The sequence below is a fragment of the Pygocentrus nattereri genome, chromosome 1, assembly GCF_015220715.1.
Source record: "Pygocentrus nattereri isolate fPygNat1 chromosome 1, fPygNat1.pri, whole genome shotgun sequence".
Taxonomy (NCBI): Eukaryota; Metazoa; Chordata; class Actinopteri; order Characiformes; family Serrasalmidae; genus Pygocentrus; species Pygocentrus nattereri.
Window position 1 is genome coordinate 1,262,501 of NC_051211.1, and position 14,857 is coordinate 1,277,357.

A 14,857-nucleotide genomic window follows, 5' to 3' on the forward strand; every position below is an offset into this window, starting at 1 on the left:
CAGTTTAGCCCCACCCATTCAGCTACAGCAGTTTAGCCCCACCCATTCAGCTACAGCAGTTTAGCCCCACCCATTTAACTCTAAAGCATGAGAATGGTCGTGTAGAAATGAAATAAGGCACCGAGTCTCTAAATCCACTCAAACCTGTTAAGCAGACTTAATAAAAACAATGTGGGATACGGGCCCTTTAAATCCTGCGGGGCTACAGCTCCTCAAGGCACGCAGCTCGACACCACCGGTCTAGATGGAGCTCACCTGGCATACAGAGTGCAGAAGAGGAAGATGACGAGCCCCACAATGCCCTGAGCGTCCCACCACTGTACCTGCCCGGGTGCGATGGTGGGGGTGGGGGCGGTGGATGTGGTGGGGTTGTTACTGACCAGCTGCAGCAGGCTGGGGTTACACTTACGGTCTGAAAACAAAGAGGACGGAGGATCAAGACACATATAAGCATCAATCATCCGTACACAGAGAAATAAATGAAGCAGATAAAACTGAACACCACAGCCAACAGAACATTCACCAACGGAACCACATCAGCTACGACGTCTCACTAAAGCGATGAGATCCGGAATTATCACGCTCGTTTGTATCACAAGGCGCTGCTCACTACTGGTACCTAGAACTAATAAAGCTCCATCAGGGGGCGGAGCTTCTCATACAGAGCCCCCCAGCTCTGGAATAACCTTCCTGTTAATGTTCGGGACTCAGACTCAGCCTCAGTCTTTAAGTCTAGGTTTAGTCTTAGTCTCCCTGTCAGGTCTGGACCTGCTGGAGCCTCTGCTGCTCTGTTTTACTGTAATCTGTGGTCAGCCACTCTTTACAGAACTGACTCTGTGTTTTTCTTTGTTTTCTCTGCCGAGCTGATCAGCTGCCCATCCTGAGCGTCTGATGCTGTTGGCCCTTCTGCCCTGATCAGGTGCCACTGCTCACCAGCCTTCTGGACCAGCTTGACCACCACTGAGCTTCTCGCTGTACAGCGCTGTGCAGTCCTCACCCTCAGATGCTGCTGATCATAAACTAATCTAATTAACCGCTGCCCCACCTCTTCTCCTCGTTTTGCTCTATAATACTTTATACTAAAGCCGTTTGCTGTCCGGTGTGGTCCAGAGGAGGACGGGTTCCCCTTCTGAGTGTTGGTTCCTCTCAAGGTTCCTTCCTCCTGCCCTTAGGGAGTTTATCCTTGCCACTGTCCCCACCGGCGACGCTCAGTGGGGCTCGGACCCGGATTTTCTCTTTTCTTTCTGTAAAGCTGCTTTGTGACAACACCTGCTGTAAAAAGCGCTGTATAAAAAGTTGCTTGCTTGAACTGATGAATCATCCACAGCACTGCATTAAATCCAGTTAAACAGGACTATTTTAAACCTGCGTTACAATGAAATACACAGCCGGTATTTCAATACTCAGTGGTGGTCCTGTGGTGGCCCATTTCCCCTGATCAGTGGGGCAGAGGGGGCTGATAATCTGTGCAGGAGCAGATGAGCTGCAGTTTAATAGTAAATCTACAACCTGCACCTATACAGTAGGCGTTTCTGATAAAATGGCCAATGAGCGTAGCTACAAGGTAGGCGGACGTACTCAGCCGCCAGCTCACTGCAAGTACGGAGCGTCTTCATGCCTGTTTCTTCCACTGTGCTGAACAACAACTCTGCCAACTACATCTAAATGAGAGGCTTATTATTCCCCATCTAGTTTCAGTGCATCTGAGGCAGCTCTGACCATAGCAACCATTTCTGTCTGCTTAGTAACGGATGCTCTCAGAGAGAACTCGCTTCTATTTTGAGAGCAAAGAAAGTTATTTCCTTTCATTCTTTGTACTCTTAGTGCAAAACACATTGCGGATCACACACAAAATGGTCCTCTAGACCTTCAGCGGAGTTTTGTGACAGCCAATCAGAATCCGTCACACTCAAACCATCAAACTCAATTACTTAATTATCAATTAAAACCGACCCTAGCCGAGTCTGCAGTGATTCGCTGGCTTTTTCCATCATGGCAATGCTATTAAAATCTTCTCACATATTAAGAAACGGACACTTTTATTCAGAAATTTGGGTGGTTTTTTTTTGCCAAAAAGTGCTTATATCTTCTTGGAATCTCTGAAAGGCTCTGCATGGCTTTTTTAAAAGGATTTCTCATTTAACTGCCTAAATATTTCCCTGAAATATCCTAACTCTGAAATCTGACCTGTTCAGTCTCCATGACAACTGAATTCAGTTCAGTATCTATTCCAGAATAACAGCTCCTCCCTTCATGACCTCATCATTAACTCCAGATCAGAAAACAGCATCACACAAACATCCTGACTGGACTAAACCTCCTAAATCCTGTCCTAACTTTAGGATCCTGACTTCTGTTTAAGTCCCTGTTGACAGGGTCCTGACTTCTGTTTAAGGCCCGTTTCTCTGGTTCTGAGGCGGCTGAGTCAGGCAGCGTAGTTCACTACCAACATAATGAGCCCCATTTATTCCTACTGTAAAACGCGGCTTTCACTGGGAGATGTTTTTCTCTTCTAACTCTGCGTTTAAACATCTCAGACGCTGCCGACTCGAACTCCACCGCCCCTCTGATCACCTTCCTGCGTTAATGTAGATGATGGAGTATTACAGTGATGGAGGTGAATAATGAGGAGGCGGAGCTCCTCATTTGTCTGTTTATTAGGAGGAGGAACGTCAGCGCGCTCGGCTAAAGCGTTTGGGAAATGGAGACTGAAACCGGGGAGCGGCGACGCTCTGATAAACAGCAGGGGGCGCTCTCACAGCATTCAATACTTAAGAGTTTATCACACTTTACCTCTGTTAGACCTTTTTCACATCACTAACAGCAGCTTAACTCACATTTTTAACACTATTTTGATCACATGTTTATGTTTCAGCTGTGTGTGTGTGTGTGTGTGTGTGTGTGTGCGTGTGTGTGTGTGCGTGTATGGTCGGTTGCTATGAAACAGGCTTTGATGGAGTAGGTTAATTTACCTACTTGAACATAAGCTGCTGCAAGATAAGATAAAATCCTAAATTAAGATCAGATTTACTTCTGTAACTCGAATTTGTGAAAAGTCTTGGCCCGTCAGACGTCAACTTAGATAGGAAGTTTCTGTAATGCAGCCACTGTAATCAATATATCAATGTATAATCAATAGTGACAGCCCTACATCACATACACCTTAATGAGCAAAAAGAAATTAAGCTGAACAGCTTTATCTCAACATAACCACAGCACTGTACGCAGATTACAGCGGCTACTGAGATGTGCTCCAGGTGTGTGACTTACTGGGGTTGTTGGTCATGGCAGACCAGGTGAGGTACATGGTGTACAGCGAGATGAGAGAAGACTGAAGCAGACCAGAGCTTGGTTGGACTTCCTGGGGCACATACATATACACAGACACGCAAGATGAATAAATGCTTTCTTCAGAAAACGTATAAATAAAAGTATCACAGACAACATAATAATCCAGGTAGATCACCTGGATGAAGACTAAGCCTATTGTAATGCTGGATAATCACAACTGAATGTCATTTAATCCCCAACTATACTATACTAAAACATACTTAGAGGGGAATTCCAGGAACTTTCCAAAATTACTGCAGAATTAAATGGATAAGATGCTGTTTACAGTGGTGGTGATGGGAACCAGACGTCTGAAGAGATTAATGCCTCTAAAAGTCCCTCACACAAAGTTATTATAGTGTCAGATCATGAAAAACGCTTTTTTCCACTGGTACGCTATTAGCAAAAGTGCTTCTATATGGCACCAAGAAAAGGTTCTAAGGCTTGTAACACTAGCAGAACCATTTTTGGTGCTTTATTGAGCCGTTTTTTAATCTTTAAGGGACCATGTAAAACAGGTCCATCTCCATCTTGGAGAAAACCAATTTATACACTCAAATGATCCAGCAAGTGTTCACAGTTCTAGATTTACTATCTTAAGAACCCTTAAAGAACCATTTTTTTAAAGCATCTAGTCTACATGAAACAATTACTAACATGCTGCCTGGTGTCTAAGATGTCTGGGAAGATTTCGGATGTGAAACACATATGTTTGAAAAGATTTTGGCCTGAAATATATATTTTAAACTCCATTCATGGTGGAGGGAGACATGCAGGGCGCTGTGCGGCAAAATAGTCCCCAAAGAAAACTCATTATTCCAGATGTTCCACTGTTTTCAATCATCAGCATTCCATATAAGCTCAGAAGACTCGTGTAGGTTCTCTGGTGGTTCTGGATGGTAAATAAAGTGTCTGTATCTGTGTTGTAGTCATGGCGACGCCTGGTTCCCATCACCACCACTGGAAAGACGTCTGACCCGTTTCACACCAAACCCTCTGAATCTCTGATTACACCTCAACCAGTGACTTAGGCAGAAAATTCAATACATTTGCTTGTACTTAGGAAACCTGACATTCCTTTAATATGTGTTGAGTAAATAACAATCCCAGTGATTGTGAGACAGAGAGAGCGAGCACTACCTGAACTTTAGGGAGAATGGAGACCACAGACACGATGATGCAGAAGATGAAGTTGAGGCTGATGAAGACTTTGTGCTCAGTGCAGTCGTCCGGCTGAGTGTAGAACACGTAGAACAGCACCATCGCAGCGAAGGCACATGCATAGTTCAGGACAGTGAAGGACAGCAGGGCTGCAGACAACAAACACTATTAGCTGTTATGCAAAATTTATAGGAAGCTTCGGCAATAAATGACAAAAAGCATGTTTCGTTTTTAGCCGCTTGGCTCTCTCTTATTCACAGAGGACTCCTCCTGACACCCTGTAGCGTTCTAAGTCATATTTTTGGTATAATGGGACAAACGGAAAGTGGCTTCCCGGAACCCAGCCCTGGTATCGGCTCAGTAAACAGAGGCTACGTTCACATTTCCAGGCTGAAGAGGCACAAATCTGATTTTTTACCCTAAATGTGACTCAGATGTGATGTTTTCATGGCTGTGTGGATGCACAGATCTGACCTGAGGACTTTCATATGTGGTCCTAGATCGGATCCGTATCCGATTCGTGGCCATGTGACCTTAACGTGATGCTCAGATCGGAATTCATGTAAATGTAAATTCATGTGCTTTTCTCCATCGTTCAGCATTACCATGGCAACAGCGCCGAACAGCCGTTAGAGCCTGTAAACGGTGGAAAAGCAGCTCGTCTCACCTTTTCCTCCTCCGTCTGGCTCTAATAATGAAGCTGAGAGCTGATCAGAGTTAATGATCTTCTCAGCGAAGCTCGTTCTGCTCGTTAGTTTGTTCTGATGATGCAGTGATTGTCACGTGACGTCACTGAGTAGGAGGAGCTCATGAGGGTCATTTCAGGCCGGTTCATCACATTAATGACAGATTGGAGTCACTGACCTAAACGAGGGTGAACCATCCGGTCAAGGAGATCGGATTTGAGCGATAAGGCTTGTAATGTGAACATGGCTTGAAATCAAACTGAGTGGAACCGCATCGGACCACCTCTAGTTCGTATGAACAGCGAGCAAATTACTGAAAGTGTTAGTGCACGACTTACTGAGTTTAACATCAGGGGAAAAGTACAACATACAATATAAAACGTGCCATAACTTTCACACAGGCTTCATTTATTTTCTCCTAATGTATTAAACTCAGCAAGTGAGCAGCATTTGAGCAGCAGTGTGTTCTCTGTGGTGGATGTGCTAATTTATTCACACTTCGGAAATTAACAACAACATGGAACTTGAACAGGGGCGCCTAAACTTTTGCATACGTTTCAGAATCTTGTGGGCCATATTTGTTGCTATTATTATTATTAATAATAATATATTATATATTAGACTCTACATGGAACCTTTTTGCACCGAGCCACCCTGAATGACTCATTTAGAGTCTCAACCATTTAATTAACACAAACATTTTGAGAGATTGGTGGGATTTCCTTCAAGGCAGCGTGGAAGATGAAGGAACCTCCACCTCAGTTCTGTTGAAAACAGGTCAGATATGACACTGGAAGAACAGCGCAACGAAGGTTTAGTCACAGGTCGGGACTCCGGCCATACCTGCGTACCAGCACCTGCTCCCGTTCTCTGCGTTCTCCACCCATCTCTGGTTCCAGGTATGAGCGAAGTCCACCAGGAGGATCAGCTGGATCACGATGAAGATAAAGGAGCCCACCACACCGAAGTAGTACCACACTGAAACGGTTACAGAATTAAGCATTATGGACCATTATAAGTTTCTCCTGAGAACCCAGACTGTTACAGTACTTTGAAGTTTATTGACTCGCATTATTATAATTATTTAACCTCTGCTCATCTTTTATGAAAGAACAGGCAGATATACATAAATGAACTCTGTTCTGATTGGCAGAAACATTCCTTATAACTTCAGTGGGAGTGGTCGGGGCTAAACTACTGTGGGCTGAGTGGGCGGGGCTAAACTCCTCCAGGCTGAACGTGTAATTGTGTTGGTTTGCATGACATCATAAAAACATGTTTATCTTTTATGATAAAACAGGCTGGTTTTTAACAAATATATGTAAATGAGCTCTGTTCTGACTAGCAGAAGCACTCCTTATAACGTCATTGGGAGTGGGCGGGGCTAAACTTCTGTGGGCTAAGTGGGCGGGGATAAACTCCTCCAGGCTCAACGTGCAATTGTGCTGGTTTTCATGAAAATGAGCTGTTTTTGCGGTGTAGCTTCCACAGGTGGGCTGTGAGGAGTGGGGAGTGAATGGTTTGAAACTTTAACGTTTACATACGACATTGACGTCTTAGTTTTTAAAACAGAAAGACTTTTTTCTACGTTTTCTATGATGTGGGTCCTTTAAGCGCGTAATTCTCCCAACTCAGCCTTCAGAGCCCCCTAGACAGTCCACATTTTTGCTACAGCTCAACCTGCAACAGGTATGGATGGATGAAATATGTGGACCATCTGGGAGGCTCTGCAGACCGCGATGGGAACCAGGGGTCTAATATAATTATAAGTAGTATAAGTAAAACAGTTTCACAAGAAACAATTACGCAAAGCAAAATGTCTATAAATAAGTTTCTTGTCTTTCTAATGTCATAATATTTTTATAAATTATTGACTCAGTTGCCAAAATGTCACTTTCTGTGGGGAAAAAAGAAATGAAAATGCTATTTTCTAAAAGGAAAAAATATGTACCTGTGTTAAACGTCCCATCAGGAATGAAGAAAGCCCCTACAGTTATGCCAACCAGTATCAGGAACTTGAAGAACCAGAACCTGGAGGATACATAGACAAAGTCAGGGTTAAAAACATCCCAAAACACTGATTATCATCATCTTTAGGAATTCTAACGAAACAGCTTCATGAATTTCCCATGCTTTACTTGTTTTAGGTGGTTTTAGTGAATCCAACTTAACAGATCAGTTAAAATTAGTATAAATGTCTAGAAAATAGTTAAATAATATTTTAATATTCAATCAATAATCTCAAAATGAGGAATATTAGAAATATAAACTACATTTAAGATCATTTCACTCGCCAAGATTCACTCGTTTTTGCAGTGGAAAGAAAACAAAATTCCCCATTGCTGAGCCACCAGAGGGCAGCAGCGTTACTCACACTACACTGGAACCTACTAAACTCTGGTAGAGCACTGGGCAGAACATTCTGACCATCTCCTCGTTTCTCCGCTCACTGTCCACTTTATCAGCTCCACTGACCACATAGTCTCACTCTGTAGTTCTACAGTTACAGACTGTAGTCCATCTGTTTCTCTGATACTCTGTTACCCTGTTCTTCAGTGGTCAGGACCCCCATGGACCCTCATAGAGCAGGTACTGTTTGGGTGGTGGGTCATTCTCAGCGCTGCAGTAACACTGACGTGGTGGTGGTGGTGTGTTAGTGTGTGTTGTGCTGGTGCGAGTGGATCAGACACAGCAATGCGGCTTCAGTCTTTAAACACTGTGTCCACTCACTGTCCACTCTATTAGACACTCCTACCTCATCGGTCCACCTTGTAGATGTAAAGTCAGAGACGACAGCTCATCTGCTGCTGCATAGTTTGTGTTGGTCATCCTCTAGTCCTTCATCACAGGAGGTCACAATGGTCACAGGACGCTGTTGGCTAGATGTTTTTGGTTGGTGGACTATTCTCAGTCCAGCAGCGACACTGAGGTGTTTAAAACTCCAGCAGCACTGCTGTGTCTGATCCACTCACACCAGCACAACACACACTAACACACCACCACCACGCCAGTGTTCCTGCAGAGGTGAAGTTTGGTTTTGCAGGAAATGAGCAGCGTACCCGTTCTGAAAGGCGGCCCGCGGGTCCTTGCTGCTGCGCACTCGGATCATGATCATGGAGAAGAGGAAGAAGAAGCAGGCCATAGCGAAACACATCCTGTACACTGACTTATAGCCCACCATTATACTGCAGTTCACCTTCCCATGGAGACCAGGTACGGAAGCGCCATTTTCACAAAACCCAGGAATCTGTGGAGCAGAAACAGAAGCAGAGGAGTTCAAACCCTCCTTAACGTCTCACCTTCCTCCTACTTCATTCTGAGTAGGTCACTCACTATGGTACCAGACTCGGGATCGGCAAAGCACTAAAAACACATACTTGTACATACTTCTCTAAAAAAAAGGGCAGTGATGCATCCCTAATTATTTTCATTATTATTATTATTATTATTATTATTATTATTATTATTATTGCTATTTTAAAAGCTCTCCAAAGCTCACTCTCGTCCTCAGTCGTGTGTGAAGCTGAGGACAAATTTTGAGATAAAAAACATTTTTCTGCAGTTTTAACTGCAATAATCTCTGCATGACTGAAATATGTGGTTTAAATGACAAAGAAAACAAAAGCCAAATAAATATGATAAAATATATAATAAAAGTCCCCAGGAGTCGAGTCACTGGTGTTACTGCGTCTCTTGTTCTGGAATAAAAGTCACGCCGATGACGTCACTCGACCTCCTTTGACCTGTTGTCTGAGGATCTATGGAGAAAAGCTCATGGTGAGTCCACTGTGTCTCTCAGTTCTCAGAGATCTTCTCATTCAGCTCATGATCTCATATGAAGCTTCTAGCTGACGTCACTGGTGTGACCGACTTTATTCTGAGGTCACTGTGAATAAATAGAAACACAAACGGATTAAATTCCATATTTTAGTGGACGTTCCCTGATGGACAGCGTGTGGTTTGATGTTCTGTAAAATGCATTGATGATTAAAAACGTCTCTGGTGTTTCCTTTATTATGTGGATCACCGATGACGGTCAGTCACACCAGTGACCCCTATGTAGAGATAGAGTGGGCGTTTCTGTAGAACGACCCAGCTTCTTCTGTTTCTTGCATGGAAGCAGAATTCAGTTGTTTTCTCTTCTGCAGCGTTTCCTCATATCTATTTCACCTCTTCACGCATCCTCGATTCCGTTCTGCAGCTTGTAGTCTGTGTCTATCATGATCTTCCACTGTCTGCTGCGTCTAATAAAATTCAGCGCGCTGTTCCAGGCCTGTGAGGTTGAGTTAGATGGGCTTTATGAGCTGCTTAGCTCTCTTTCGCCAAGCAGAACAGCTGTTTTAATTGTGTTTCATCCAACAGATTGAAACAAAGAGTAAAAATGGAAACGCTCACAGAGTAAAAATCAGTGCCAAGGCTGCTCAGCGCTGCAGGGAGCACTCAGGATCTGCGGCACGCGGCCAACAATACACCCGCTCTGTGTAAACACTGCACTGATTAACGAAGGAGCGTCTGCAGGCAGCGCTCAGCGCCGCGGCTGCGTCTCCACCCGGGGTCGCAACCCAAAAGCTAAGAAGAGCCATTCTGTCCTTTAAAGAAAAATCAAACCGCCCTGAGAGCGACATTTTACATCCATTTAACATCTTGACTGTAAATGCTGATGTACTAATAAAGGCTAAAAATTTTAATAAATGAAAACGCAGACGTACGTTCCCCTGCCTTAAGCTTCTCTCACATCTCCAGCAGGAAACCAAGTGTTTTTCTCTTTTTTATACTTGTTTTAAGTGACTTCATCAAGTAAAACGATCTCAGTATTTTACTACAGTGACATAATTTAGCATAATAACTAGGGTATATAATAGATAAAAGGGATAACATACTATAAAAACTAGGGTAAATAATAGATAAAAGGGTTAATGCACTATAAAAACTAGGGTAAATAATAGATAAAAGGGTTAATGCACTATAAAAACTAGGGTAAATAATAGATAAAAGGGTTAATGCACTATAAAAACTAGGGTATATAATAGATAAAAGGATTAATGCACTATAAAAACTAGGGTATATAATAGATAAAAGGGTTAATGTACTATGAAAACTAGGGTAAATAATAGATAAAAGGGTTAATGCACTATAAAAACTAGGGTATATAATAGATAAAAGGGTTAATGCACTATAAAAACTAGGGTATATAATAGATAAAAGGATTAATGTACTATAAAAACTAGGGTAAATAATAGATAAAAGGGTTAATGCACTATAAAAACTAGGGTATATAATAGATAAAAGGGTTAATGCACTATAAAAACTAGGGTATATAATAGATAAAAGGGTTAATGTACTATAAAAACTAGGGTATATAATAGATAAAAGGATTAATGTACTATAAAAACTAGGGTATATAATAGATAAAAGGGTTAATGTACTATAAAAACTAGGGTATATAATAGATAAAAGGATTAATGTACTATAAAAACTAGGGTATAAAATAGATAAAAGGATTAATGTACTATAAAAACTAGGGTATATAATAGATAAAAGGGTTAATATACCATAATAGCTCAGCTACAGCCGCTTTTCTCGCATCTCCAGCAGGAAACCGAACGTTTTTTTTTTCTTTCTTTCTTTTTTCGACTTGTTTTAAGGGACTTCATCAAATAAAACGATCTGACTACATTATCTCACCACAGTGGCTGTGTTTGTGCCCTGAAAGCTGCAGTTTTTAAATAAACATATACAGTTGTGTTCACTTTTATAGGCTTGTGTAGAAAAGGCTGTTGGGGAAATGCTAACAGCCATACATTAGAGTAACACAAGCCGCTATTAGTATTTCAGTATTTTTCTTTTTTTTTTCCCATTTGCATTTTATGTCCATACCACGCAGCCCTACCATTTTATTTAACGTGCCGTGAGGCACTTTGAACTCTAATTGTATGTCTGAAAGGCACTTCATACAGAAGCTCTTACTATTATTATTATTATTATTATGGTTATTATTATGGTTATGGTTATTATTCTTAAGCGTGTACCTTTTCCAGCTGAGCCTCCATACCAGGCATAATCATGATGATGGACACCAATGTCCCCAGCAGCATAAAGAAGGAAAAGGCCAGGCGAGTTAAGGTGGAGTTGTAAGTGGAAGGGCAACATCCTGACAGGAGGCACGGAGCCGAGCCGCACAGACACGAGGCCTACAGGACAGACGGACATTGACAGGCCAGTTACAGCAGATGAACAACACAATTTAACACAACAGTTAGGCGACATAAAGTGCATGTATATCACTGCTGTCAGGACAAAACCTCGTCTATCCACTGCCATACTGTGAAATTCCACTGACTTACATTAAAAGTAATGTTTCTCCTGTAAAGTTCTCATTTCTGAGATACGAGGTTTTCTCCAATAGCAGCGCCATACACACCTATATAGATAAACATAACGGCTAGGCTATGTAACTACATGACCTTCACAGCACTACACAGCAGATTGACAGCACAACGCAGTTTAACTGGTAGGTCTTATAATACTGAACAGTACAATATAGCACAATAATTAGGCTACATGACAATAAACAGCATAATGACACAATATAGCAGAATATCTAGACTAGATAATAGATAAAGAGCTTAATATAGCACAATATTTAGGATGACTAACAGATAAAAGGCTTAATATACCAGAATAAGTACAGTAAATAACAGCTAAATGCATACCATGATATCTACGCTACATAATAGATCCAATGCATAATATAGCATAATAACTAGGGTAAATAACTGATAAAAGGCATTATAACTAGGGTAAATAATAGATAAAAAGGTTAATATACAACAATAACTACAATTTCTGACTTCAATATAGTAATTTGTTGCCTTAAAATATTAATTTGTGATCCCAATCTATTCATTCACAGCCTCAATATATTAATTTGTGTGTATACATGCACTCAGTAATCAGATTTCTGAATCTGATTATTCAAACGGTCATGTAAACACCATACTCTGATCTAGAAATCTGATTATTAAGTCCGATAAAGAGGCTGGAGTTCAGCTCAGTGATCAGATTTCTCAGTGCATCTAAACTCTGACTTCTATCGGATTTCTCAGTCCGTGCGAGATCAGACGTTGGATGTCACGAGACGCAAGGAACACTGTTGGAGCGGCGCTGAAACCAAATACATGCTTTACAAAATAAAGGATTTAAATATTCATCTTCATACATCATGTATGTTCATATTCTCAGGTAAAACAGCTCAATGTTTTAAAAAATAAAGCCGCGGCATGAAGTTTGAGTTTTCCATTACGTTTCCATCGCGTCATCTTGAGTTTATTATCTGGTTGTAAAGCAGAAATCTGATTACTGTCTGACTCCTGTAGACCTGGAGTTTCCCCATTATCTGATTACTGTCTGACTCCTGTAGACCTGGAGTTTCCCCATTATCTGATTACTGTCTGACTCCTGTAGACCTGGAGTTTCCCCATTGTCTGATTACTGTCTGACTCCTGTAGACCTGGAGTTTCTCCATTATCTGATTACTGTCTGACTCATGTAGACCTGGAGTTTCCCCATTATCTGATTACTGTCTGACTCCTGTAGACCTGGAGTTTCCCCATTATCTGATTACTGTCTGACTCCTGTAGACCTGGAGTTTCCCCATTATCTGATTACTGTCTGACTCCTGTAGACCTGGAGTTTCACCATTATCTGATTACTGTCTGACTCCTGTAGAGCTGGAGTTTCCCCGTTATCTGATTACTGTCTGACTCCTGTAGACCTGGAGTTTCCTCATTATCTGATTACTGTCTGACTCCTGTAGACCTGGAGTTTCCCCATTATCTGATTACTGTCTGACTCCTGTAGACCTGGAGTTTCCCCGTTATCTGATTACTGTCTGACTCCTGTAGAGCTGGAGTTTCCCCATTATCTGATTACTGTCTGACTCCTGTAGAGCTGGAGTTTCCCCGTTATCTGATTCCTGTCTGACTCATGTAGACCTGGAGTTTCCCCGTTATCTGATTACTGTCTGACTCCTGTAGAGCTGGAGTTTCCCCATTATCTGATTACTGTCTGACTCCTGTAGAGCTGGAGTTTCCCCGTTATCTGATTACTGTCTGACTCCTGTAGACCTGGAGTTTCCCCATTATCTGATTACTGTCTGACTCCTGTAGACCTGGAGTTTCCCCATTATCTGATTACTGTCTGACTCATGTAGACCTGGAGTTTCCCCATTATCTGATTACTGTCTGACTCCTGTAGACCTGGAGTTTCCCCATTATCTGATTCCTGTCTGACTCCTGTAGACCTGGAGTTTCCCCATTATCTGATTACTGTCTGACTCCTGTAGACCTGGAGTTTCCCCATTATCTGATTACTGTCTGACTCCTGTAGACCTGGAGTTTCCCCATTATCTGATTACTGTCTGACTCATGTAGACCTGGAGTTTCCCCATTATCTGTTTACTGTCTGACTCCTGTAGACCTGGAGTTTCCCCATTATCTGATTCCTGTCTGACTCCTGTAGACCTGGAGTTTCCCCATTATCTGTTTACTGTCTGACTCCTGTAGACCTGGAGTTTCCCCATTATCTGATTCCTGTCTGACTCCTGTAGACCTGGAGTTTCCCCATTATCTGATTACTGTCTGACTCCTGTAGACCTGGAGTTTCTCCATTATCTGATTACTGTCTGACTCCTGTAGACCTGGAGTTTCCCCCATCATATGACTTTACCATAACTATCATATGACTTTACCATAACCGTCATATGAGTTTATCATAAATATCGTATGAGTTTGTCATAAATATCGTATGAGTTTGTCATAAATATCGTATGAGTTTATCATAAATGTCATATGATCACACGACCCAAACCCGGAAAAGCAGTTAGCCAAATTAGTTAGCTTAGCTTAGCTAGCCAAGTTAACTAAACAGAGAACTGAGCTCCGGCTATCAGAGCGAGACAACTCACTCAAAAACGATAAATATGAGGAATAAACATTTTAAAAAGTCATACAGTCTTTTAAAAGTTACTCACGCAGCTCGCAAGAGAACACAAAGCCATACAAGCCCCCATTTCCACACAAACACGACCACAACAAACTCCTCAGACTGCGCCGAACGAGGAAGAGGACTCCGGGTGAGCCGAAACTCAACAGCTCGACGCTGATTGGTTAGCCAGCCTCAGCGCTTTGAAAATGAACCAATCAGATTAAACTTCACCCAAGCTGCTGTATAAGGCGTGCCCTCCGAAATCTGAGCAATACACTCGTAGTTAAAAGGTTCTGTGTGGTACCAAAAGAAGGTTTGACGACTTATAACAGTGGAAAAGTTTCAGTTTCAGATTTATTTACAACTTAGTTCCAAGTTTAAGTTGAATAAAAACTGGCTTTAAACTCAGGATCACAGATGAGCTCCTTTACTGTGTTGATCTGTAGGCGTCTGTTCATAAACATAAACCAGCCCAAACTCATTTACTATAAAATGAAATGGTGTTTGTAGAAATTCAGAAAAAAGCCGCGTCAGTCTCGACTGCATATGTGGACATATTTCTATATTGAGCTCTATTTACACAAAGTTAGGTTAGTTCATCATTTATGTTGAACAGACTCTCCCAAAGTTTTACGCTGCTGCGCTGACGTTGAACCGCGTGCTGCACTGGGTCGGTATGACCAACAGGTCAAAAC

The 14,857-nt window shown here is 42.0% G+C and overlaps 1 protein-coding gene across 1 annotated transcript in view; it reads right to left on the bottom strand.

The window, feature by feature from the left end:
* The window catches only part of serinc2 (serine incorporator 2), a 19,618-nt gene extending 5,297 nt beyond the window's left edge, over positions 1 to 14,321 (bottom strand). Inside the window, exons 1-8 of the mRNA XM_037535272.1 lie at positions 14,209 to 14,321; positions 11,207 to 11,368; positions 8,237 to 8,424; positions 7,129 to 7,208; positions 6,021 to 6,155; positions 4,471 to 4,640; positions 3,271 to 3,361; positions 256 to 412 (exon numbers count right to left, since the gene is read on the bottom strand). Of these exons, the coding sequence (XP_037391169.1) occupies positions 256 to 412; positions 3,271 to 3,361; positions 4,471 to 4,640; positions 6,021 to 6,155; positions 7,129 to 7,208; positions 8,237 to 8,424; positions 11,207 to 11,368; positions 14,209 to 14,247 (1,022 nt within the window). The 5' untranslated portion in view covers positions 14,248 to 14,321. The remainder of the gene's footprint in view (positions 1 to 255; positions 413 to 3,270; positions 3,362 to 4,470; positions 4,641 to 6,020; positions 6,156 to 7,128; positions 7,209 to 8,236; positions 8,425 to 11,206; positions 11,369 to 14,208) is intronic.
* Positions 14,322 to 14,857: the final 536 nt, after the last annotated feature.